Raw genomic sequence first — 25,650 nt, 5'->3', positions numbered from 1 at the left:
CCCTCTCCTGGGTATCTACCCCCAAAAATCTGAAAACATTTATCCATAAAGGTATATGTGCTCCGATGTTCATTGCAGCTTTATTTACCGTGGCCAAGACATGGAAACAACCAAAGTGTACTTTGATAGATGATTAGATAAATCATACACAATGGAATACTATTCGGCGGTAAGAAAAGATGAAATAGTACCATTTGCGACAACATTGGATGGATCTTGAGATTATAATGCTAAGCGAAATAAGTCAGACAGAAAAGGTAGAGAACCATATGATTTCACTGATATGTATGGTATGTAAAGCTGAAAACAACAAAAGAACAAGAAAAACAAATGAAGAAACAAAAACTCATAGACACAGACAATAGTTTAGTGGTTACCAGAGGGTAAGGGGGGAGGGGGCTGGTAGATGAGGGTAAAGGGTATCAAATATATGGTGATGGAGAGAACTGACTCTGGGTGGTGAACACACAACGTGATATATAGATGATGTATTACAGAATTGTGCACCTTAAATCTATGTAACTTTGCTAACATTTATCACCCCAATAAACTTTAACTGAAAAAAAAAAAAGGAGGTAGAAGAGATTGTACTGTGTCATATTCTATGCGTTGGTGTTGTAAAGCACTGAACATCATTTGTTAAGGCCCCAAACTGAACACAAGATGGCACTGTAATGCCCACTTAAGAATTTATCACCTAGAGCTCGAGTTTTTCATACTTGCTTTCTTGTTTGTAATTTTGGTATCTGTTTGCTTGGTTATTTGTTTTAAAACTTCAGAAAAGAAATTCACTTGATAACAACAATTTGACAATTGTCACTGGTCCTACAAATGTATGGTAACTGTATCAGAGTTGCTCTTAGGGTACTGATTAGCATGATATTTCTTTGCAAGATCTGGCCATGTCGTTCTTCTTCACCATTATAGCCACAATGACTCTGACAGAGTAGACATTTCATAAATATTTGTTGGATGAATTAACCATACAACCAACTGTCCAAATTTTAGTATTAGCATATCTATCATATATTACCTGTTTTTCTGTTGTGTTTGTCCTATTATTTTCCTCTTTTTTTCTTTCAGCTGCTTCCCTTTCCCTGGAAGAAAAAAATGGAAAGAAACATTTCAACCAAAATGAACAAACAACTCACAGATCTGCTTTTTAAAAATGCCGTTTTCTTAAACTGATGAGAAATGATTATTACACTTTAAGATTCACAATTAAAGGCCAATTTTTGAAAAATACTCACAGCTTTTCCTTACACATAGCACATTTATTGCCATGTGTTTTGCCATTTGGATCCCGGACAGGGTTACTTTCTCGAGTGCAGATAAGTTGTCCATTTTTCATTTGGCTTCTAAACTCATCACACATATCCTGAAAAGAAGGAAAGAATACATTGGAAATGGCTGTTTTCATAAAGTATTTGACTGGACTTGAAAATCTGAAGATTTCGGCTAAGAGTCAGGCAGCCACTTAACCTTGCTATGAAATGGGAGTATAATGGCCCATGAAGATTTCTACAGCCTAATTCCTGAAACCTGTAAATATGTTGGCTTTCACAAAAAGGAGGAACTAAGGTCCAAGACGGAATTAAAGTTACTAATCAGCTGACAAACCTTAAAATAGAGAAATTATTCTGGATTATTTGGGTAGGCCCAATGTAATCACAAGGGGTCTTAGGAGTGAAAGAGGGAAGCAGAAGAGTCAGTGTCAGAGTGATAAAACATGACAAAGTTTCAACTGACCATTACTGGTTTTAGATGGCCACAAGCCAAGGAGTGCAGGCAGCCTCTAAAAGTTATGAAGGGCAAACAAACAAATTCTCCCCTAGGAGCCCTGCGGACACCTTGGTTTTAACACAGGGAGACCCAATTAGGACTTCTGAACTCCACATGTATATGAAAATAAATTTGTGTGGTTTTAAGCCACTGGTGGTAGTAACTTGTTATGTAGCTAAACTTCATTTTCCCCACCTATAAAATAAGATTTAAAAAAAATGTATTTGATCAGGCTGTTGAGAGACTTAAATAAACTACAATTTATAAGAGAGCTTTGTAAAGTGTTAGACTGAAAAGTCTCCACTTAGCATTAAATTTCCACACTGAACGAGTTACCAGTAATATTTACATTAATGATGGCTTCCGAACTAAGGGCAAGATCTTGGTTGGCAACATTGACACACTCTTTCTATCTTTTTGATAGCCAAGTGTCCACTTACAGAAAGACCATTCTTTCAAAAGCTAGTTAATGACTCACCTTTCCTGATGCCGATTCAGTCCCATTTGATCTGGAGCCAGAATGCTGGTTTTTTTCATCTGCTTCTCTTTGCCTGGAAGACAAAAGAGTCAATAGTCATCTTGTTAACACATACTCAGGCTTCAAAGGAGCCATGGAGTTTATGTACCCTAAACCAGTTCCTGCACAGAGAATCTCTCTGCCTGTCCCCATGATGGATAGTCAGCTCAGTTATTTCTTTTCTTTTCCTTTTTTTTATTAGTTTCAGGTGTACAAAACAATGTAATAAATATTTATCATTTATATCCCTCACACAGTGATAACCTTCTTTCCCCATCTACTACCCCTCTGACATCGCATACAGCCATTACATTTCCACTGTCTCTATTCCTAATACTGAACTCCACTTCTTGTAACCATATATATATATATATATATATATATATATATAAAATTGTGGTTGACATTCATTATTGTTCAGCTTCAGCTTCAGGTATACAGTGCAGTGATCAGGCATCTATCATCTATATCATCCCTGAGGTGGTCTCCCTAATGGGAGCCGTTATGGAAAACAGTATGGAGGTATCTCAAAAAAGAAAATAGAACTACCTTATGACCCAGCAATTCCACTCCTAGGTATCTATGCGGAGAAATCCAATACTCTAATTCAAAAAAATGTATGCACCCGATGTTTATTACAGCACTATACACAATAACCAAGACATGGAAACAACCGAAATGCCCATCGGTAGATGACTGGATTAAGAAACTGTGGTGCATTTATACAATGGAGTATTATGCAGCCATAAAGAAAAATGAAATCAGCTCAGTTATTAAGAAGCACCCTCATCACGGGTAGGTTAGATCAACTCAAGTAATTTCAAAGTCCCCTTTATTTGTGTCCAAATGTATCTTCCTATAACTTCCATCCTTTAGTCTTATTTCACATTCTCAGGACAACACAGAACAAGCCTGCTGAATCCATTACTTCTTCCTGATATTAAGCCTTCCGATATTTGAAAGAAAGCTTCAGGTCTCCAAGTCCAGCTTCCATAGGTCTTTCACCTTTTCATCGTGAGCTGCGGTTTTTAAATTCCCCACCGGCTCACCATTCTAGTTCCTTGATATGTATCTCAATCTATTATCATATTATTTCTTAAAGTATGGAGTCCAAAACCCTAGAAAGGAGACAAGCGATCTAGAAAGTACCTTAGGATCATTTTTAAACCTGATAAATTTTTAATGTTAGTGGTCCTTAAGTCTTTAGGTGCTTTAAGAATCATCTGTACAATTTTTTGAAATTCAGATGCAGTAACCATCTCAACAGTTGTATTGACAAGATCTAGACTGTGATTCAGTGACCTAATTTATCACAAGCAAGCCACATAATTCTGATGCATTTTGCCCGATATCCAAATACTGAAAATCTGTAGTACACATATTTCTCTTTCGAACTTTCTTTGTTTTTGTTTTTTCCACAAAACAAACATATGTGTGAATCTATATAACACAAATATGTGTACACACACACACACACACAGACACACACACACATAATTTTTAGGGAGCTCCCTTTGAGTATGTAAGAAATAGGGAAGTGGTAGTAAAATATATCCTGAAGATTCAATCACATATTAATTCATCAAATTTTAATCAAGTAAACTACTGGAAAAAGAGGGTGCCTAGAATGATTCAGTTTGGTGGACTTATAGTTATAGTCAGGGCTTGCTCAAAAACTTTCAGTGGCCTCCAATCACACATAGACTAAAATCTAGTGTCCTTCTCTTGACCTAAAAAGCCTTACATAATCTTTCCGAACTCATATCTCACAATTTTCCAAGCAATGATCTTGATATACAGTGACCTCCTTTGTGTTTCTGAGCTTGCTAATTTCATACAAATCTTCAGATCTCTGTGTTGGTTCTTGCTCTGCCTGAAATGTTCTTCCTCCAGATAATCAAATGGTTCACTTCAGTCCTTTTTATAGGTCACCCTCACATGTCAGGCCTTCCCTGAACGTCATAAACAAGTAGCAACTTCAATCCCTTTCTGTTGCCTTATTCTGCTGTATTTTTCTGATTACCGTCTGGCCTTGTGTTATGTAGCTATTTCCTTATTTGTTTATAATCTGTCCTCCCTGTGTTATATTATAGATTCATAATGGAAGGAACTTTGTCTTGTTCCCTTGAAGTATACTTATCCATGAGTTGTGCCTGTTACATAGTAGACAGTCACAAACCATTTATTGTCAGATAAATGGTTTCCAAAGATTGTAAAAAATTATTCCATTTATGTTGTGTTTTGTCAAATACTCCAGGTAAGTATCGTATAACATAGGTGACGCTGATCACATCAGCAAATTTTTATCTTAATAATTTTCTACATCTGAGAATCATCATTTGTTCTTTCACAAAATTTTCCACTATTAATATGTGATGCATCAACAAACAACAAGTGCTGGTGTGGAGAAAAGGGAACCCTGTTGCACTGTTGGTGGGATTGCAGGTTGGTACAGCCACTATGGAAATCAGTATGGCGGTATCTCAAAAAACTGGAAATGGAACTACCTTATGACCCAGCAATTCCACTCTTACGTATCTCTCCAGAGAAATCCAAAATGCTAAATCAAAAAAATCTATGCACCCCAGTGTTTATTGCGGCACTATATACAATAGCCACGACATGGAAACAATCGAAATGCTCATCCGTAGATGAATAGAGTAAGCAACTGTGGTACATTTATACAATGGAGTATTACTCGGCCATAAAGAAGAATGAAATCTTACCATTTGCAACGATATGGATGGACCTAGAGAATATTATGCTAAGTGAAATAAATGAGACAAAGAAAGACAAATACCATATGATCTCACTTATATGTGGGATCTAAAGAACTGAATAAATGAGCAAACTAAACAGAAATCGTCTCAGACATATAGAGGAAAAACGGAGGGTTGCTAGATGGGAGGGAGGTGGGGATGAAGGAGAAGGTGAGGGGACTAGAAAGCACAAATTTGTACTCACAATATTGCCACAGGGATATGAAAGACAGTTTGAGGAATACAATCGATAATATTGTAAAGATTTTGTAGGGTATCAGATGGGCACTTGTCTTATTAGGGAGACCACGTCATGGATTGTGTAGATGCCTGATCACTGCGCTGTACACCTGAAGCTGAAACTGAATAATACTGAATGTCAACTATAACTTAATACATATATATATATATATATATATATATATATATATATATATAATCATGGGATATGGAGTACAGCATAGGGAATACTGTCAATGGAATTATAATAGCTGTATGCGATGTCAGAGAGGTAATAGATGGGGGAGGAGGGTCATCACTTTGTGAGGGATGAAATGTCTAACTATTACATTGTATTGCACACCTGAAACTAATAAAAAAAAAATAGTAAAAGTCATTAAAAAAATGTGATGCAGAAGGAAACAAAGGCACAACTGAAAAGTTATTTCAATTATGTTTGTCATATCTGCAAAGTATAAGCTGTGCAAAGGAACAACATGTTATATTATAAGGGAGCCTAAATTATTTATTATTGTTAATGGTGATATCTATTATTTACTGAACATTAATGGCAGCGCTAATAGTGCCAACTCACATTCACTGCATGCCTACTTTGTGCTAGGCACTATGCTAAGAGTTTTACGTGGCTCTTCTCATTTAACTTTCAAAAGAAACACTATTGGCTACTATGATTATTGTTGCCTTTCCCCCATTATAAATATGAGCTGATTGAAGCCTCAGGAAGTGAAATAACTTGTCTGAGAACGTGGAGCTGAAATAGCCATCCAATACCATAGCCCTGGTCCTGTGCCACTCTGCCACCCTACTGCTATTAAAGCATTTTTACAATGTGAATAAATCATAGACTGGTGTTCAGAAGAACTGAATTTTAGTTTCATCTCTGAAGCTTATTTCCCCTTGAGACCTTGAACGGAAAAAAAAAAAAAATCAGTAATTCTCATCTAATGCAGCTTTTGGATTAGATTTTCTCATATGGCCTATACTACTACAATATTGTAATCATTTTTCAAGGAGAAAGGTGAAAAAAGTGTGTGTGTGTGTGTGTGTGTGTGTGTGTGTAGAAGCATTAGATACTTATTAAATACATATCAATCGAGTGCCACAATTAATAGCATTGTAATACACGCATCAAATTTTAGAACCATGATGGATACCTTGATGGATACCGTCAAGGTCACCTAGAAAATCACCTCAATATACAGATGGGATGGACAGTGATTATGTTACTTGCTCCAGTAACACAAATAAAGAGTGGTTGAATTGGCTCATAAAGCACTCTAATTCAGTACCATTCACCAAGGGAAAAGAAATGGAACACACCCTGGATTATGCAATAAATGTGCCCTACATACATGACAAGAGACAACTCTCTTGAACTATGTGGGTCAACTATTCCAAATGGCCATCACAAACTCTCCCTAGGATATAGGCACGATTATCCAGGATGATGGCACTTATGGGTCACAGAATTATGATAGAACATAGAGTAGGAATCAGCCACTGATTAGCTACCCTTGCTAGGGCTCACTGCTCCTTCAGGGAAACAAGAGAAAGAGATAACATTTGGGAATTAACAGAAAGAATGATTTTCATGGAGAGAGCCCTAAGGAAATAAGAAATAGCCATTCATTCAGCAGGAGTATGTGGCTGTCTTTTAGACATGACTGTTGAGAGAAGTACTTACAGTATCTCTTTACACATGGTACACTTATTGTTGTATGATTTGCCATCAGCATCACGTACAGGATCACTCTCCCGGGTACAGCTGAGTCTTCCATTTTTCATGTTTTCCCGAAACTCAGCACATTGGTCCTGAAAAGAGAGAAGAGAGCAGGCCTTCTGGATTACTTGGTCTGTTGAATTGTTATTAAATGTGTTAAACCATTTGAGTAAGAAAAGTTCCTGTCTACCTCCTCTTATAAGGAATATAACCTGTAGGATTGCTATCTACACAAAAAGAGGGGCTGGAATCATCCATGTTCTAAGAGGTCAGCTGTCACGGCTAATAATGTTGCTTTTAAGGTTTTATACAGGGAATAGCTGGCTGGGAGTTAATACCATAGATAAAGGGTCAGTAAAGTACAGCCTACAGAACCAATCTGTTCCGCTGCCTATTCTTATACATAAAGTTCTATATATAAAACTTGAAATGGACCCACATTCATGCATTCATTCACTTACATAATACTATTTTCGGCTGCTTTCCCACAATAGTGGCAGAGTTGAATAGCTGCAACAGAGACCATATAACCCACAATGCCTAAAATATTTGCTATCTGGCCTTTTACAAAAAAATAAAAAGAATAAAAGCTGACCTCTGTTGTGGATAGAAGGGAGAAAGAAATGAGCAAAAAGTTATGCAAAATGCTAAGGAAGATAGGTTTGAGCAAATTATGGAGAAGTCAAATAAGGGGTCTTGACCTATCTATCTCTTGAGAGTGAGAACTCAGCCTCCTAAAGGAGAAAAGATGGAAAAACAGACAAGCCAGAATTTATCAAAGGCGAATATTGAGCCTGTGTTGGATCTGGAAGCAAAGAGATGGTCTTGATATCCCAAGGTCAAAGGAGAGAAATAAAATGTCTGTAGTCTTACAAAATTGCGTTTACATGCTCAAGGAGTGGGCCTGCATGCAACATTGTCATGCTGGCACTCAGGAATATCTCAGGAGACATGCTATACACTTCCCTAGGCTGTTTTATCTTGTCCTTGTAAGAGTCCTGCTACACTTGAGTTCAGTGAGATGAAGTAACCTATTTAATGCTTCATAAGACCCAAGTGTCAGGGGCAGGGCTGTACCCCCAACTATCTGACTCCAAAACCTTGGATCAACAGAAACTATACCTCAAAAAAGTTGCTCCATTCAGGGAAAGAGAATAATAAAAGAAAATGAAGAGCTGATGGGAAGCATCTCCACCACTGACTCTCCTAAGATAAATTACTGACGTGATAGCTGGATTATATAAAGAGGAGCGAGAGTGCTTGTCAGGAGATTGGGATAAGGTCGCCATGTTAATTATTTCCAGGTTGAAAAAAGTCAACATGAGCCCTAGAGAGACTAAAAATTGTTGAGGTATTTACTACCCTACAGTCTTAAGGGGACACTCCCATTCTTCCGAGGACACTTTCATATGCAGTGCTGCACACATTCACCATTCACCACAGGCCATGTCACGGTCCCACTGTGGGTTGAGCCCACACAGGTTATGAAAAGTAGAGGTGCTCTTACCTGAGCTTTCCCTCTTTCACCACCATTGGAATCATGCCCTGTAGCAATTCTCTGATTTTCCTGTTCTTTTCTCTTTCTCTCTTCATCTTCTTTCTGGCTGGAAATCAGAAAGTGGGAGGTAGGGAATAGTAGATTACAGAGAGTGGAGTGCATTTCCATGAGTTTCTCATCATTTGACCTGATTAGATTGGCATAGAATTCACCAGCACTTACTGAACATCTACTATGTTGCAGGCCCTCTTTGAAAATAAAAAGATGAATTCCATGGGGTCCTTTCGTCTGGAAGAGACCTCATCTCAGTAGAAGGAAACCAATATTTATATAACCACAAGCAAGAGCAGGTGAGTAATTAATTAGAATTTCTTAAATGCTCTCTGTGAATCTCCAGCTGGATTGCTCTCAAATACCTCATAATCAAGAGGTCCCAAAATAAGTTTCTTTTCCATGAAATGTGTTCTTCCTCCTGGATTTTCTGCCTTTCATGAAGAACAAAACACTGAAATGATCTCTAACTGCTCCCTCTCCTTCAGCTCAGATAGCTGTTGCCACATTCATTTCACCTTCACAGCGTCTCCCATGATGACCCGCTCACTTTCTGTCCTATTTCCCTTGCTCTACTTACTTCTTACCGGGTCATAACAGACCCCTACCACCACCAGCAGCATTCTGATTTTTAGTCCCTTCCTTCTCTTTTTCTCCTTCTTACTGCTGACATACGAATCTTCCTAAAAGACCATATTTATGCCACTTCCTCTCCTACCTAAAAATTTCAGCGTCCCACTATACATAGAATTGACTTCAAAATCCTTGATGTGGCATTCAAAGCTGGTGAAATGGCGAAGTTCTAACTCCACTAAATAACCTGTATTTTGCATACTACAGTTTTCTTAATTTTAGGTCTTTGCTTATGCCGTCCTCCTCTTTTCCTCTCATTCCTTCCAATACTGCCCAGATAGTATCCCAATGAGGAAGTCCAGTTCTATTCCTCCAAAAAACTTTCTATTAACTTTTCCTTCCCTGAAGTACCGTAACACACTGCACACATCATTTTTCATTGTTCTGTCTCCCCTTTGTATTATACTAACTAAAGTCCAAGTCTAATCTCTAATAGCTATGATTTCTAGGAAGACTGTTTCATTCATCTTTGTATAATCACTAAGCATGTTATACATTATAGATGTCCAGTAAATGACTGTTGAATCACAAATATTTTAGGTATACTTCCAAACACTGTGTAAAAAGCAATTTTTCATTTCCTGAAAATGTGATATTTTTAAAACTGTAGGTAGAAGAGTTAGATTGCTGGTAACATCTGTGTGTTTTCTTCCCAATAGGAATTATAAAACAATCCGGAGAAGGGATTGAACTGACAGCAAAGGATTTAGAATTTTATCAGGAAAGATGTGATCTATTGATAGGCTTTCCCCCAAAACTAACGGAGAATATAACTTAGTCATATATTGGCTAATTCTAGAATTGTGAATCTTAACCTTCATAAAGACAGATTCACCTAAAAATGCTTTACAGATAATTATTTGTTGCTTTTATATGTAAAGGAAGGACAAACAGTATTTATTATCTTCCTGGCTATTTGCCTCCCCAACTCTGTCAACCCACAGCAGGAGCTTCGTTTGTGCACTCACAAGACTGATTTACACATGGCACACATGTTGCCATGGGTCTTGCCATCTGGGCCACGCACAGGATCATTTTCTCGTGTGCAGAAAAGATTTCCATCTTGCAAAAGGCTCCGATATTCATTGCACCTATCCTAAAAGGAGGAGAAAAGGCAAGAGCTTGGGTATTTTCTTGGAAATTACTTTGTGGGGTTCCTGGAAAATGACCGAAGGATTTTTTTTTTCCTGGCAATTGTTACGTTCAATTCCTACTAAGCACACAGGACTTAAAAGACAGTTTCTCTTTTATTTTCCTTGAGATTTAGCCCCCAAGTCCATACTGAACCTACAATCACAAACAAGCAGGAATCTTTTAATAAAGTAGGTTCTCTGATGACTGGTCACATTCCTTACTCAGGGTTTTAGTGTCCATCTCTGTTATAGTGCAATGACAACATTGAACATGCCACAGAATCAAAAAAATTCAACTTCAGACAGAACTTCAAAGTTTATCTGGTCCAACCGTCCATATGATATCTCAATCCCCTTTATATCATGCCTGCCAAGAAGCTGTCTAATTTGCTTTGGCACACCTGCAGTACTAAAAAGTTCATGAGCCTTCAGATAGTTCATTCCAAAATTTCTGTTAGATAGTTCCTACAAATTAACCATAGTGTTACTTTTGGGAGATCTTGAAAAATAGTAAGTCCTACAGGATCCCTACTCTTAGGGTTTGATTTTTCTAAGATGTCACTGCAATTGGGATGAATATGTTTCTTCAGACCAGTAAGCAAAGTCAGAGCATTTTACTTCCCTCCGAGAAAATGAGAATATTTTTCTCCTTCCACATGAGAGTCCTTCAGATGTGTGGAGAAAACTTTCTTGTCCTTCTCCCAGAACTCCCTATGTTCTTTTCCAAGAGCTAAACATTCTTCAGATACTTCAGTCATTCTGTTTCAATCATCTGTATCATTTCTTATGCTGAATTCTTCCCCTTTCCTAAAGAATTTAACATAATATTCCAGGTATGTCTGGACAAGCACTAACGTGTTGACAACTATATCCGATTGTTAATTTTAATTCCAATGTGCCACCAATAGACCTCAGCTGAGGGGTGTTGCCTCTCTGTACATCAGTTACCTCATTTATAAAATGAAAATAATAATAGAATCTATTCCACCTGGTTAAAATAATAATGGCCAGTATGCACTAAGTGTTCAATATATGTCCTGGATTGTTGTGAGAATAACGTGAGATAATATACGCATGTATATAGACAATGACTAACATCTAGGAAGTACTCAGTAAATGTTAGCTCCAGAGTTATATGAGGAATTGAGAGAGAATAACCAAATCACTTAAGATCATACAGTTAATTACTGGTGGCAATTGGAATTGCATTTGTGGGGGTTTCTTATTGTTTGTTTGTTTGTTATATCTTTTAGTTCAAGTTGAAACTCAATGAGGACAAACGTGAGTTTTTCTCTTAGCTCTGCTTTAAGGTTCACTGCCAGATTCCTTAATTGGTCATATTTAGTGAAAGAAATATGATACGAGAAGATAGTTTGTTGATAGTAGCTAACGTGAAATCAGAAATTGTCTCATTCTGAAGAATTTCCTGTTATAGATGTTGAAAGTGAGTCATATGACCTATGCATACTATTTTTAAATTCAGACTTACAATTGTGGGAAATACACTTGTAAACAAACTAATCATAGAGAATTCCAAATGTGATGCTTTTCTTTAGAAATGATTTTTAATATCAAAACTTTTTGATAGGGGCAAGGAAATGACCATAAACCTGGAAAAATATACCTGGAGTCAACCTTTATGAAATCAAGAAAACAGTATTTGGGAAAGTTGCTTTTCTTTTTTTCCCCAAATGCTGGCACCAGAAATAATTAAAGGTAAAATAAGAAACACATCTGGTTTGACCAAATGTAGTCATCTAAAACTACACAGTATGTTAGAAATGATGCTAGATTTGGTGTCAGGAAGTCTAGGTTTGAATTGTATTGTTTCCACTTTTCAATTATGAAATCTATGGAATATGAAGATATGGATTCTGACACCAATATTCCCACTACCTTTCTAAGCAAGTTCTTCTTTCTTTCTCATTTTAAATCTTCATTTAAAAGTATGGGAATGAAGTAAATCAGGAGGTTTGCAAACTATGACCTGTGAGCAAAATCTGGCCTATCAACTTTTTTTTTAAAATAAAGCTTTATTGGAACACAGCCATGCCCATTTGCTTGCATATGATCTCTGGCTTCTTTACAGCTCTAACAGCAAAGTTGAGTATTTGTGTCACACCTTAAAATACTTTCTGGCCCTTTAAGAAAAGTATGTCAACCCCTGGACTAAATGAACCTTGAGTTCTTTCACATAGGTTTTCAGTAATCTCATGAGTTATTTTGAAAGAGAAACTGCAAAACCTCATCCTTTCATTGTGGTATGAACCTTCCATGACAGCTACCTTTTCAGCTTCTCTCTTAACTTTTATTCTGGATTCAGCTTCTTCTTTTTCTCTTGCTTCTTGCTGGCTGTAAGAGAGGAGGGCGTTGGAGGGGTGTGAATGATTCCTAGCTCCCAATACATATTATCCCAACGGGGAAATATCTCTAGATAAAAATATTCCATTACTTCCATAGTTCTAACAATGTAATTTGGGAGTAGAAAGGTAAATGCACACCCATACATATTGTTCTTCTTGTTTTTAATGTTACTTAGAGAATAAGATACTAATGTCATAGCAAACCAGTAAATAAATTTGCACTATAATATTTCTTTTAGAAAATATACTGTCCTCCCCAGAAAGCAGCTAGAATACTTAAAAATAGTGGGTGGATATTAGCATATTTTCAATTGGTTAGACCCAATCAGTACATCTTTGTGTTATTCATGACAGTATGTACATGAAGAACAGATCCTTGCAGGCCATTAACTCTGGAGAATTTGTCTTTAGCATGTGGTCCTCCCTTGATGGTGACGCAAGTACCTTTCAGAACACCGAGAACACTACAAAGAAATATGCTAACTATATGGCTTTATCATAGTAGATCCCCAAACTCAGTGCAAAGATAGCCTTCATGTTCTACGTCCTAGAGAAAACCTTCAATGACATCTCTCTCGCCCAGCCCAGGCCCGTCTTCTTCTACACTCGGCAGTGGCAGTGGCCGTGGCTCAACTCACAAGAAGGCCTCACACATGGAGCAGGTGTTGCCATGGATTTTCCCATCAGGGCCCTCGATGGGGTCGTTCTCTCTGGTGCAGAAAAGTCGTCCGTTCCTCAAAAATGGACGGTATTCACTGCACAGCTCCTGACAAATGAGAAGGGATTTAAGAACCAGGTAATTAAATACTGGAAAGCTCCCTCCATATTACTCCTTTGAAAACTATCATATAATGCCCCAGGACATAAAGGATGTGTGGAAAAGGTGATGCAGAAGATGGATATTAGCCACGATGCTTTTCAGAGACCCGGGTCACATGTTATTTGGAATATAAGATTGCTGTTGTGCATCTCATTAAAAGAACTTCAACTCAATTCAAATATTATTCTCTGCTAGGCACTATGAGAGATATCAAGGATAAATTATTCTCTTTTGTAAGGAAATTTGTGGTAGGCAGGATAACACTCCCAACCCCCAAATTTATGCAAGTCCTAACACACAGGACCTGTGACTACATTATCTTGCAGGGAAATAGGGACTTTGCGGATGTGATTGAAGATGGGGAAATGAAGATGGGGGGATTATGCTGGATTATTCTAGTGTGCCCATGTAATCACAAAGGTCAGCCCTTAGAACTGGAAGAGTGAGACAGAAGAGATAGCGAGAGGGAGATGTGATTACAGAAGAACAGTCAGAGATGCAATGTTGTTGACTTTGCAAGTGACGAAGGGGTCCAAGAGCCAAAGAACACGGAGAGCCTCTAAAAGCTAAAAAAAGCTAAGTGACAGATTGTCCTTTAGAGATTCTAGAAACGAATGCAGCCCTGCCAACCATTTGATTTTGCCCAGTAAATCCACGTCAGACTTCCAACCTAAAGAACCATAAGATAATAATTTTGTGTTCTTTTAAGCCACTAAGTTTGTGGTAATTGGGTAGTGCAACCATAAAATACTAATGCAGATTTGTTAGTTTCTTTGGAGGAAATACATAGAAGCATCCGTAAGTTAGAATAAAATGGATGATATAATTGAGAAATAAAGGAAAATTGCTGGCATAATAGATAATAGAGTTATTACATATATTGTATAAATGGGGAAAACCTTTAGGGAACAGCTAATACTTATTCTGAGCCATGAAAAGTGGCCAGAATTTCAACAGATAGAGGGAAGGGACATTCATGACTGAGTGTGAGCAAAGCCACACAGAAGGTAAAATTCATTGCATGTATAATACTGAGGACTTAGAAAGATACGCGAGGGACTGTGCTGTTACACGTGGATAAGTTCCTTAGGACTTCATAAAAATAATATACGTCACCATTGTCATCATCATTGTCGTCATCTCCTTATTTTATAAACGAGAAAACCATGGCACAATGGTGTTAACTGTCTGACCTAACTGGTAGGGGCATGGAGCCAGTATTTGAACCCTGATAGCCTAAGTCCAGAGTCCAGGTTTTTAACCACAATGGTATTGAGTCCACAAGATGGGAAGCCTTGTATCAATCCTTGGCATGTCCAAGAAACAATAAGGCAACTAGTATGGCTGGCATAAGAGTAGCAATGTGCAGAATGGTAGGAAATGAGATCTGAGAGGTGGCAGAGGTCAGATCATGCATGGTATTGTAAGCCCCTAGAAGAACCTTGGTTCTTACTCTGAGTGAGATGACAGTAGACTGTAGCAAGCAAACATCAGAGGAGGGAAAACAGTAAGAAATGAGATCTTTCACATAGAAAAGGATAAAGGGAAAGAGAAATGAGAACGTGAGACACAGCATGTAGGAATATTACAAATTGATGGAGGGTGAAAAACCTAAAGCACGCCACGGGCTAAAGGGGGTCAAATATATGGTGACTGAAGGAGATTTGACTTTGGATGGTGAGCACACAGTGTAATATACAGATGATGTACTATAGAATTGTACACTTGAAGCCTGCGTAATTTTATTAACCAATGTCACCCCAATCAGTTTAATAAAAAAATTTTTAAAAGCCAGAACTGGTGGTCTAATTGCTAGCTCTCAAAATACTAATTATATATATTTCCTAACTTCTTATCTGAGCTTCTGAGTCCTCTTCTATAAAATACAGATAATAATATATGTCTTGAATGGCTACTAAACAATCAGTCATAAAATTGTTATGTCACATGGCACACAGTAGCATGAAATAATTGATAGCCATCACCACTATCATCATCGTCGTCATCATCATCACCACGTGAGACATTACAGATGCAAGCCCAAGGCTCAATGTTGCTGTTAAGTAATTTTCCCAAAACCTCAGAGAATTCACTGAGATGAAAACCTAGGTGTTTGTTTGTTTGTTTGTTTTAACTAAACACAATTATACAGAAAGGTATGGAGAAAAATCTAAAATCTGCTTCTACTAGTTTGTATTCAGAACAATCTGCATACACTTCTTTCTTAGAATAATATCATTAGTCAGTGGAGAAAAGGGTGATTGACTTCTTTTCAAATGCACCGGCAACTAGATCAGATTTGGTATGAATAAACTGAATAAGGAAGAAGGGCTCCTCTTATACATGAGGATCCAAATACATTTTCTGAGTTTGCAAAGTCACTAAGGACACTGGGATTAGAAGGAGGGAGTGGGGCCTGGCCCAGAGAGAATGGAAGAACCTCTTGGTACTGATGACCTGGAACAGCTACCTGTACTGCTTCTCTCTTGACTTTCCGAGCTTCAACTTTCTCCTTTCCTTCCTTGCTATCAGTTTTCTTTTCTTCTTCTTCAAGTTTGCTGCAATAAAAAGAGAGAGAGAGAGAGAGAGAGAGAGAGAGAGAGAGAGAGAGAGAGAGAAAATAAAGAAAGACAAGCTAAGTATAACTTCCCATTTTCTTTGGCAATGTATTTTCAGAAGGAATGAGGAGCTTCCAAACCAAAGGTCAGATTCAGCCTTCGGTACAAATGTATCCAGTCCAAGAGGTACTATTACGTTGCCCATTATTGCAGATAAATTCAGTAGTTTACAATACCCTTAAAACAATAAAACCAACATGCTTTTTTAATCAGTATGTGACCTTCAGGTGGTCTTTTTTCTATCAATGACTTCAAACAATAATCTGAAAAAGCCACCTGCCTTGACTTTTAAAAAAAAAATTGTGAGAACTTGTCCTATCTAAATAACTACCATATCAATGGTGAAAGCTGGGGATGAAACCAAGTCAGATGATGGTCCCATAATTAAAATAGACCATGTTTCACTACAAAATAAAAATTTTAAATATTATTTTAATGGCATTAATACCGTGTTTCCCAGAAAATAAGACCTACCCAAACGATCAGCTCTAATGCGTCTTTTGGAGCAAAAATTAATATCAGACTCAGTATTATATTTATTATATTATATTATATTATATTATATTATATTATATTATATTATATTATATTATATTAAAGACACGGTCTTATATTATAGGAAAAAAAGACCGGGTCTTATATTAATTTTTACTCCAAAAGACACATTAGAGCTGATGGTCTGGCTAGGTCTTATTTTTGGGGAAACATGGTATTCAAGGTGAAATTCAAGTTTTAGAGTGTAATAGTGTCTCAAGTCCAAAAAGATTCAACAACTAATATTTTGAGGTCGACCATGAACCTAAGATTCTGGCATTCTTGTCATTTTCTACTGACATAAAGCATATAAAGCTGGGAAAAATCCTTAGCATTTATCATTCTTAATCTAGCCATTAACACAGAACTAGCAAATTGAGCATGTGAAAGAAGAGCCCTGATTTCTTGAATCTCAGGCCACTGTTTATTAGCCTACTCTGTCAATCTCTCTTTTAAGAAACTATGTGCATATACTTAAGATTGGACCAAGACGCGTGAAAGGGACAACAGTAATTTTGCACCTCTTTCAACAGATATTATTTAAATATTTTTCTTAACATTTATTTTAGTTTGAGGCGCAGTAGGGGATTAGGAGTCTAAGAAGGAGAAGAACCAGAGGTGATATGATGGAATTAACTTCTCCTATATTGTCCCACACAGTGGAGCTCTGGTCCCACTCAGCAAAATAATGGTCTTTTAGGCCCTACACCTGGCTTAACAAGAAGGCATTTTAATAAACATTTATTACATGGACTGCCTCCTATGGGTTTTACTCTCTACACTAACCCACTTATCAAAGTATTTATTTCACCTGTATACAATAATGTCCCTGAAAGGATATGTATAATCCTTTCTATTCCATTTCTTGTTCAGGTTATTTTAACAGTCTTTACCTACTGGCCCCACACATCTCTGTCTAACTGCTTTTCCCTTAAACAAGATCTGAATATACTCACAGAATCATAAAATGTCAGGGGTGGCAGAGAGACCAGTGAGATATTCCCAACCAGATCATCAAACTTCTGCTCTCTCTTCGTTATGAATGACAATTATCAAGTATTAAAAATGCATTATCACTAAATTAAGATTTTCCCCATGACTTAACTAGAAAATAGAAAGATAACTGAATAAAAAATAACACAGTCACTATGTAATTCAGTATTACCAAATGTTTTGTCTGTGTGCTTTTAGAATTATCTAGGATACCACCCACGATATATATTCTGCACATTTCTTAAGACACTGAGACTCAGAGAAGATCAATGATGAAGATATCAGTGGAGAGATGAGGGCAAATACTCACAACACACTTGCACACATGGCACACTTGTTTCCGTGCATTTTTCCATCTGGGCCACGGACAGGGTCATTCTCCCTGGTACAGGGGAGTATTCCATTCCTTACTTGGTTCCGAAATTCATTGCAGAGTTCCTGGAAAATGAAGAAAATATCTTCTAAGAGCACTTTTCTACCTTTCTTGTACATTTGCCTATTAGAAGGAATAAGTGATGAATAAGCAATACAGGGTAAGCAGGAAAAATAAAAGTGATTGCGTGTTTAGTAAATCAATAGGTATTTTGGAAGCTTCCATCATGGACTCAGAACTGTCCTGGTGAGATAGTAGGGCTGTAAATATTTATCATCATTCTTCTGAGGGTGTTTATAATCTAGGTGCAGAAGAAGGCTGACACAATTGATAAAGACCAATATAAAATATATGCTTGTGTTGTGTTACACATCACAGTCTGTAAAAGCTATGCAAGATCAAAGGTAAGAAGCCACAAAAGGGGAGGCTTCCTGGAGGAACTGACAATATTGCTGAGCCTTCATGAGAAAGAAGGAAATCCTGCTGTTCACCGCAACTTGGATGAAACCTGAGGGGCACTGTGCTATGTGAAATAAGTGAGACAGAGAAAGAAATACTGGATGATCTCACATGTGAAATCTAAAAAAGCCTATGGAAACAAAGAGCAAAGTCATGGTTACCAGGTGCAGGTGGTGGGTGAAATGGGGAATTGTTGGTTCAAAGGTACTTCCAGTTATATGACAAATAAGTTCCGGAGATCTAACATAGAGCATGGTGGCTACAGTTAACAATACTGTAATAAATACTTGAAAGTTGCTAAGAGAGGAAATCTAAAACGTTCTCACCACACATACACACACACACACACACACACAATGTAATTGTGTGACAGGATGGAGGTGTTAGCTAGAACCTTGGTGGTAATCATTTTGCAGTATGCAAGTATACCAAATCAACATATGGTACATATTAAACTTATACAATGTTATATGTCAATCATATCTCCAGAAAGCTGGGGAAAATAAAATAAGAATAATGTGCAAAAAAAAAATATTGCTGAGCCTTGATCTGTCTTTAGAAGGCTGAGGAAAAGAAAAAACATGCTCAAACTAAGAAATAAAGGTGTATCTGAAATAAAGTTATGGAGGTTAGAATAAATATGACACCTGGAGAAGCTGACACCTTTCTGAGAGTTACTTGATAAAGTTCAGGCATGGGAGATACGTATTTGAAACAGGAGAGTCACAGAAGTGGAGAGAAAGGGAAACGTGTTAGGATCATTTGAAAAAATCTAAGACAACTTTGCAACTGATCAGATATTATGGATAAAACAAATTTTCAATTCTAAATTACAAATACAAAGATGATTACAGCTAACAGAAATAAAGTTATTGAGAAAGTGAGTCAGTTTAAAGGTGAACTTTTAAAACTGTGTCAACTTTCCCCAAATAATTATTAGGCTATTCTTTGCAGCTATTGTTAGGATGTAGACTACATAAAGGTAAATCTTGTATATAGCTATTATATAGAGTAATCAAACATCTACATACAGACAGATTTTGTTCTGCTACTTGTAAAATTATAAAAATATAAAAGTATGTACAGTAGATTAAAAATAATTGGAGAGTCAAAAATGTACTTAATAACTGTTAACTGGGGGTAAGAATACTAGTACTTTCTCCATCTTTCAGATGTGACAAAAATAAAATATGATAATATGCGTGCATTTTGTTTTATAAATTGAACTAACGTGAATGATAGGGATCTTGTACTCCCTATTTGAAATAATACAGGTTCAAATGACCTGAATTGAAATTAGTACATTGTAAAGATTGATATTAGTAATCTGTGTCTGGCAATAGAAATATTAAAAATGCCAAATATGGAGAATATCCCTTACCAAGTAAGTTAACACTCCACTTTTTATGAAATGAAACTCAAAATTTGAGTTATGCAATAAAACGATACTCTGGAAACTTTTAATCAAGACCCTTTTTTCGGAGGTTAAAGGTTTTCTTTGTTCATTTCTGGCATGAAAACTGAACAGGAAAAATTTCTACTAATAAGATATCTAGAATGCTATCACAGGAAAAAAAAAAACACCGTCAAGCATAGCATTGGTGTTCCTGAGAAAATTACCTTTGCAGCTTCTCTTTTAGCCTTTGCTCTTGCTCTTTCTTCTTGTTGACTATAAGGAACAGGGGAGGGGGGAAAAGAGAAAGAGAAGAAATGGACCTTAATACAGCAGAGCAGATCCTTAACATTTACAAGTTGATCATTCAGTGCTATAACTAGTCTCAAACAACCCCAAAGATCCACTCGTAGTAGTTTGCAATTTTATTGGATAATAAACTAGAATGGTTCACCTCATCTCAAGAGAATGGTGTGCAAGAGAAAGTCCCTTAATGAGTAAATCCATTTAGCTTCCCAGCAAATGGATTTATACTGTGATAAGACTGTCTTGTTTGCTGAGTTTCTTTTTTGCATTTGTAACACCTCTTTAAATGTGGTAATATTTGGCCTCTGAGAGGCAGTACAGTGTGGCGCGTAAGAAGAAAAACTATGGAGCCAGATTGCACAAGGAACACAAAAGGTGTCTTAACCTCTTTGTAGCTTCCTCGTCTTTAAATGGGAAGGATAGGAAGGGATAGGAATGGTAATAAGAATACTTTTCTCATAGGATTATTGTGAGTATTAAATAAGTTGATACCTGTGAAGCAATTAGAATTAGTATCTGGTCCATAATAAAATGATCGACAAAAGTGATTGGTATCATAATCATTGTAATCATTATTAAAAAGTGAATTCTCCAAAAATAGGCATATGATGGAAATGAAGTGTGAGTGATAGTTCTGAACCATTTTGGGTAACTAACAGAGTTGCAAATTGAGTTTCCTGAACTGGATCTATAGCACAGTTGAATCTACAACACAAATAATACAATCATGTTGTATAGACAGAAAAAAAAAATTAAATAACTTGTGAAAACATTATAATATGTTCCAACTGACATAAGACTTGCTCAAAAATCAAATCACAACTTTTTAAAAGTTGAAAAGACTGTTTGCATATAGTTTGAAACTGCAAGAAAAGACTATATGGCCTTTGCTAACATATCCATAAAATATGAAGGGATGAATCTTTATTTCTTCTTGATATGACATTTTATAGTGATGGGAGAAAATTACTAAAATGATCCAAAACTGAGGTTTCTCATACTTCTTTAAGAGAAAAACTGATCTCAACTTTATCATGAGTCTAGTTGAGTAAAAAATTCGGGAAGCACTTTCTTTCCATACTGGAAATTATCAGAGGAAGCAGCAGAACTGACCACTAGGTGGCAGAACTACTTCTTTGTCACTGAAAGATTAATGTAAAGGTGACTAAATCAAGCCTAAATACAGGCAACTATAACTACCCAGAAGTTGCTAACGGCTTTACTGAATGATTATATACTGTCTACACCATACAGTGAGAAATATTTTCATTTTTTCCTGTGCTGATATTTCTATTATTCTCAACTTCTCAGGACCTTTATTTTTCCATCAAAAACTTGTAATAATATAGACGCTGTTTCATATGTTTGTTCTGAAGACTAAACGAGATTAGGTAGTAAAGCTCTTAGCAAGTATATGATGATTACATGCATTCAATAAATGTTAGCTATGATGTTTACATGGTCAGTATATTGACTTCCACCTCAGAGACTTTTAGTGATTCTATGTTTATATTCTATGGTTATATTCTATATTCTTCTCTACCAGGGAAGACTGCCTGACTCAATTCTTTCAGGTATTCTGGGCATATCAAAAATAAATTGGAGTATCCCTTGGGACAATGATCAAAAGACTAAAGGAACATCACATGAGGGCACATATCATGTCATTTATTCTATAGTTATATTTCAGTTCCCTGTAAATGGGCATCTAACTCCTACACAACAAAGTCACCATTCCTGAAGCAGCCTTTCCCTACTTTACTCATTGCAAAGTTCATCTTCATTTTGCACCCAAATCTGTCTTTCTATAGCTCTTATTCATTTTAACTATATTCCTTGAGATCACACAGAATGAGTAAGAAGAGAGGTAATGAACTAAAATATATAAAATCTAAAGTTTGCTGTGCACCATAATGACATTTTACATGTAATCTCACCCATTTCCTATTTTAGCTGATAATCCTTCAGAAAACTAAAAGCAGTGAGTACGGTTGTCAGTGTTCTCGTCTCTGAATAAAAGATTCTGAGTTCTTTCTGAAATATCCTAAAGGAAATTATTCTGCATCTCTTTACATCACAATCATTATCATCTGAGAGCTCTCCACTTGCTTTTTGGTTTTGTGTGGGTTTTTATTTTTAATTTATTTACATGTGACACCCAAAATTGAATGTTACACTGAAGAGGAAAATGAATTCTTCACAATTGTTTGAAAACCTCGTAGTTGCATCTCCCCACTCCTTCAGAAGCCCCAAGCTCTACTCACAAGAAGGCCTCACACATGGAGCAGGTGTTGCCATGCATTTTCCCATCCGGGCCCTGGATGGGGTCGTTCTCTCTGGTGCAGAGGAGTGGTCCATTCCTCCTCGATGTGCGGAATTCACGGCACAAGTTCTGTGAAATCAAGGAAGGAAGTTTGAGGTGCTGAACACAGGTTGGATGATATTGCAGGAAGATCTGAAGTTTAGACTTTTTCTTAAACGGGGCTCAGCAATTGGCCTATTTTAGAATAGCTCTTAACTTGGAAGACATGAATATTTTTAAGTGATAAAAGTAATGGACCCTCAACCTAGAAATAGTCACATATGCTACATGTGTATATGCATACATATAAACAAACACACGAACACAAACTGTCCAAATGTTTCATACAGGCTCAGGGAATTTATGGGTTCCCTGAATATCATCTATGGATCTCAGGTCCACATGCCTCTGACTTGGAGAAGATCCGCTCACCTCAAAGGAAGTTGTGTTCTCATCTTGTCGCTTATTTCTTGATTCAGCTTCCTTCTTTTTCTTTTCTTCTTCTTCTGCTTGGCTAAAGAGAGTGATTAAGAAAGAGATCAGTAAGAATCATAGAATCTCCAGATTGAAAGTGATCTTGAATATCATTTAATTGCTACACTTAACATTTATTAGATTCTTACTATGTGCCTAACTTTGTGCTCACACTAATGAAATCCTCACAGGTGCCTGTAGCAAAACTACTATTATAACCTCAGTTTACAGATAAGACAGAACGTATGACTTTCTCAAGGACATAGCTAATAAATGCAGACTAAGGACTTTAAACCTTAGTCCAGGGATGGTTTTCTAAACTTCCGGTACTCACAACTGTATCTCTGGTTACTATCTAGCTTTGCTTTAATCTGCCAGTAAATTCTCTACCTACATCATCCTTAAAATCCCATATATGTCATTTCATCCTTGCAGTCCTCCAACCGTTAGAAAGCTCCTCCTCTCACTGAGCTGAACCTGTGTCCCAGGCCTTTCACTCACTGGCCCCACTTTCTTCCATGGAGACAAGCTAGAACTACGTAGTCCTGTTTCCACATTTAAAAAACAAACACTACTTGGATATTTTCAGACTGTCACTTTTCCCTGGCTCAATGTGCCAAGGCTCAGTGACCCTCAAAGGACATGGTTTTTACACGTTTCTGTTTCCTCTAAATTATGTGATTTAGAGGAAGTTGAAGACCCTCCTCATACTGAATATAGAAATGAAGCAGAAAGTTATTCTGAACTCAGTGCTTACATTTTCCAGAATCCCTGTCATAATAATAATAATTGTCTAGTGGAAGAGAGAAATGTTAAACAAATAGTCACACACATAAATTTATAGCTACTGACTGTGAGTAGGACGAGGAAGGAAAAGTCCTGCTTTGCAAGAGGGAGGATTTCAGGGTTAGGGGCATAGAAGAGGCTTCAACAAAGTTCTTCAAGCTAACGAGAAACATGAGAAGAGTTAACGCCACCAGATCTTAGCCATTGCTTATTCCAAATCATTCCCCAGGTGCTGTGTAGGAACTGAGGCATGGTTTGCCTATTGCTTTGCTTGGTCTGGGCTTTGTTGTGTGATTTCAGATGGTTTCAAATTCCACTCTGCACGGGTAAGATTCTTGTTCTATCTCTTTCACATCTCCACAGGGACTCAGTTAGTGATTGCCATGAAGGAATTATTCTTTGATGATTATAACATCAGGCAAAAATGTGGGACAAAATGTGCCAAGACACAAACACAATTTAAGAAATAATATTTAATAAAGCTCAAAAAAAAACAAAGAAAAGAAATGGATCAGAAAGGCCAAAACCTCCCTCATTTTCCCAGCTGCGGCTCTACTTACAAGAAGTCCTGACACATGAAGCAGGTGCTGTGGTAGATTTTCCCATCAGGGCCTTGGACGGGTTCTTTCTCTCTGAAGCAAGGGAGTGTTCCATTTTTCACATGCTTGCGGTAGTCACTGCACAGCTCCTGTCAAGACAGAGAAAGTAAGTTGGACATACATATCATTCCTATTCAAAGCAGAAGGTTGGAACATTGGCAGAAACTAATGCTATGTTTCTTCAAGCCCAGGATTTCAGTTGTGTTTCTCTCAAATCAAAATTCAACGCAACAAACAAAACTCATCAGTTGCGAAGAGATGGGAACAAATAAGACATACTAGGATATCACAATTTAATAAAATAAGACAAGCAAGCTCCACTATAATTGAAACAAAATCAAATCGTTGTAAACATATCCGTACTAGAAAAGCTGAGAACTCAGAAGTTGGGACCATGGAATCTGATGGTGGAAAACAGGGGCAGTGTCAGGAAACAAGAATAATTTGCTGCTGTGGGCTGCCAACCGACTACTGGTGACCGACTGCTTAGTTGGGGGAAGCGAAAGGCTCATAATACCAGCATGGGCCAGGGAGCTGTGTCTTACGCAACTAGACTGAGAAACACCAGCTTGAACCAGAGTGGGGGTGGGGGAAGGCGCAAGAAGGGGGGGAAAAAGAATTTGAGTGAGACTATGATGAATAAATAGGATTTCTCTAGGTAAGAAATGGATTGGGAAGTATGCATACTAGATTGTTAAAATAAGCTGATAAATTCAAGGAGGACACTACATGGCATATAGCAGAAGGTGAATTCCCAAATGAATCCTGGAGTTGACGATGAGCTATATGTGGGCTTAAGCAGAGCGGTGCTGTGCTCTGATTAATATTTGGATACTTTAGCTGTGTTAGGAAGGACAGCTGGACAAGGGAAAGAACAGAACTTGGAGGGAAAATCAGGACACTTTCACCAGCTAAACAATAGTTGATAATGATTTACATAAGATGATGGAAACAAATATTATAATATTTCAAAGGTAAAAACCATGTTTTGTGTGTGGGATCGAGGTACTTTTTATTCCAACTCATATGTGAAATTCCAAAAAACCCATATGTAGAAAATATACATGTAGAATCTCTGAAAAGTGGTTAGCAAAAGCTAGCACAGTCTGTAACTGATGAAATTAGAAGTGGAACTCAGTTTTTCAGGCTTCAAATCAGTTATTTTTATTGTACAGGCTTAGTCTCTAAAGCAGCAAGAATTGAGCAAGCTCCCACAGCATTCATCTCAATGTCCTCCACAGACTGAAGGCTTAAGATTTTCTGAGGATTTTTACAGGGCACCATTCCAGCATTTGGG

At 37.2% G+C, this 25,650-nt stretch overlaps 1 protein-coding gene across 2 annotated transcripts in view; it reads right to left on the bottom strand.

Moving 5' to 3' along the window:
* The window catches only part of SPINK5 (serine peptidase inhibitor Kazal type 5), an 83,220-nt gene that overhangs the window by 15,304 nt on the left and 42,266 nt on the right, over positions 1 to 25,650 (bottom strand). For both annotated transcript variants that reach the window (XM_019738993.3, XM_019738996.3), the window contains 14 exons: positions 24,315 to 24,442; positions 22,927 to 23,008; positions 22,457 to 22,584; positions 20,114 to 20,162; positions 17,972 to 18,099; positions 15,987 to 16,074; positions 13,335 to 13,462; positions 12,619 to 12,685; positions 10,169 to 10,296; positions 8,526 to 8,622; positions 6,983 to 7,110; positions 2,261 to 2,333; positions 1,251 to 1,378; positions 1,034 to 1,097 (listed from right to left, as the gene is read on the bottom strand). In XM_019738993.3, coding sequence (XP_019594552.3) covers positions 1,034 to 1,097; positions 1,251 to 1,378; positions 2,261 to 2,333; positions 6,983 to 7,110; positions 8,526 to 8,622; positions 10,169 to 10,296; positions 12,619 to 12,685; positions 13,335 to 13,462; positions 15,987 to 16,074; positions 17,972 to 18,099; positions 20,114 to 20,162; positions 22,457 to 22,584; positions 22,927 to 23,008; positions 24,315 to 24,442 — 1,416 coding nt within the window. The remainder of the gene's footprint in view (positions 1 to 1,033; positions 1,098 to 1,250; positions 1,379 to 2,260; positions 2,334 to 6,982; positions 7,111 to 8,525; positions 8,623 to 10,168; positions 10,297 to 12,618; positions 12,686 to 13,334; positions 13,463 to 15,986; positions 16,075 to 17,971; positions 18,100 to 20,113; positions 20,163 to 22,456; positions 22,585 to 22,926; positions 23,009 to 24,314; positions 24,443 to 25,650) is intronic.

The sequence above is a fragment of the Rhinolophus sinicus genome, chromosome 5 (genome assembly GCF_057876585.1).
Source record: "Rhinolophus sinicus isolate RSI-liver-muscle chromosome 5, RSI-T2T, whole genome shotgun sequence".
In the NCBI taxonomy this organism is placed as follows: domain Eukaryota; kingdom Metazoa; phylum Chordata; class Mammalia; order Chiroptera; family Rhinolophidae; genus Rhinolophus; species Rhinolophus sinicus.
The sequence above is the reverse complement of the archived record's forward strand: the minus strand, read 5'-3'. Positions and strand labels throughout refer to the sequence as shown.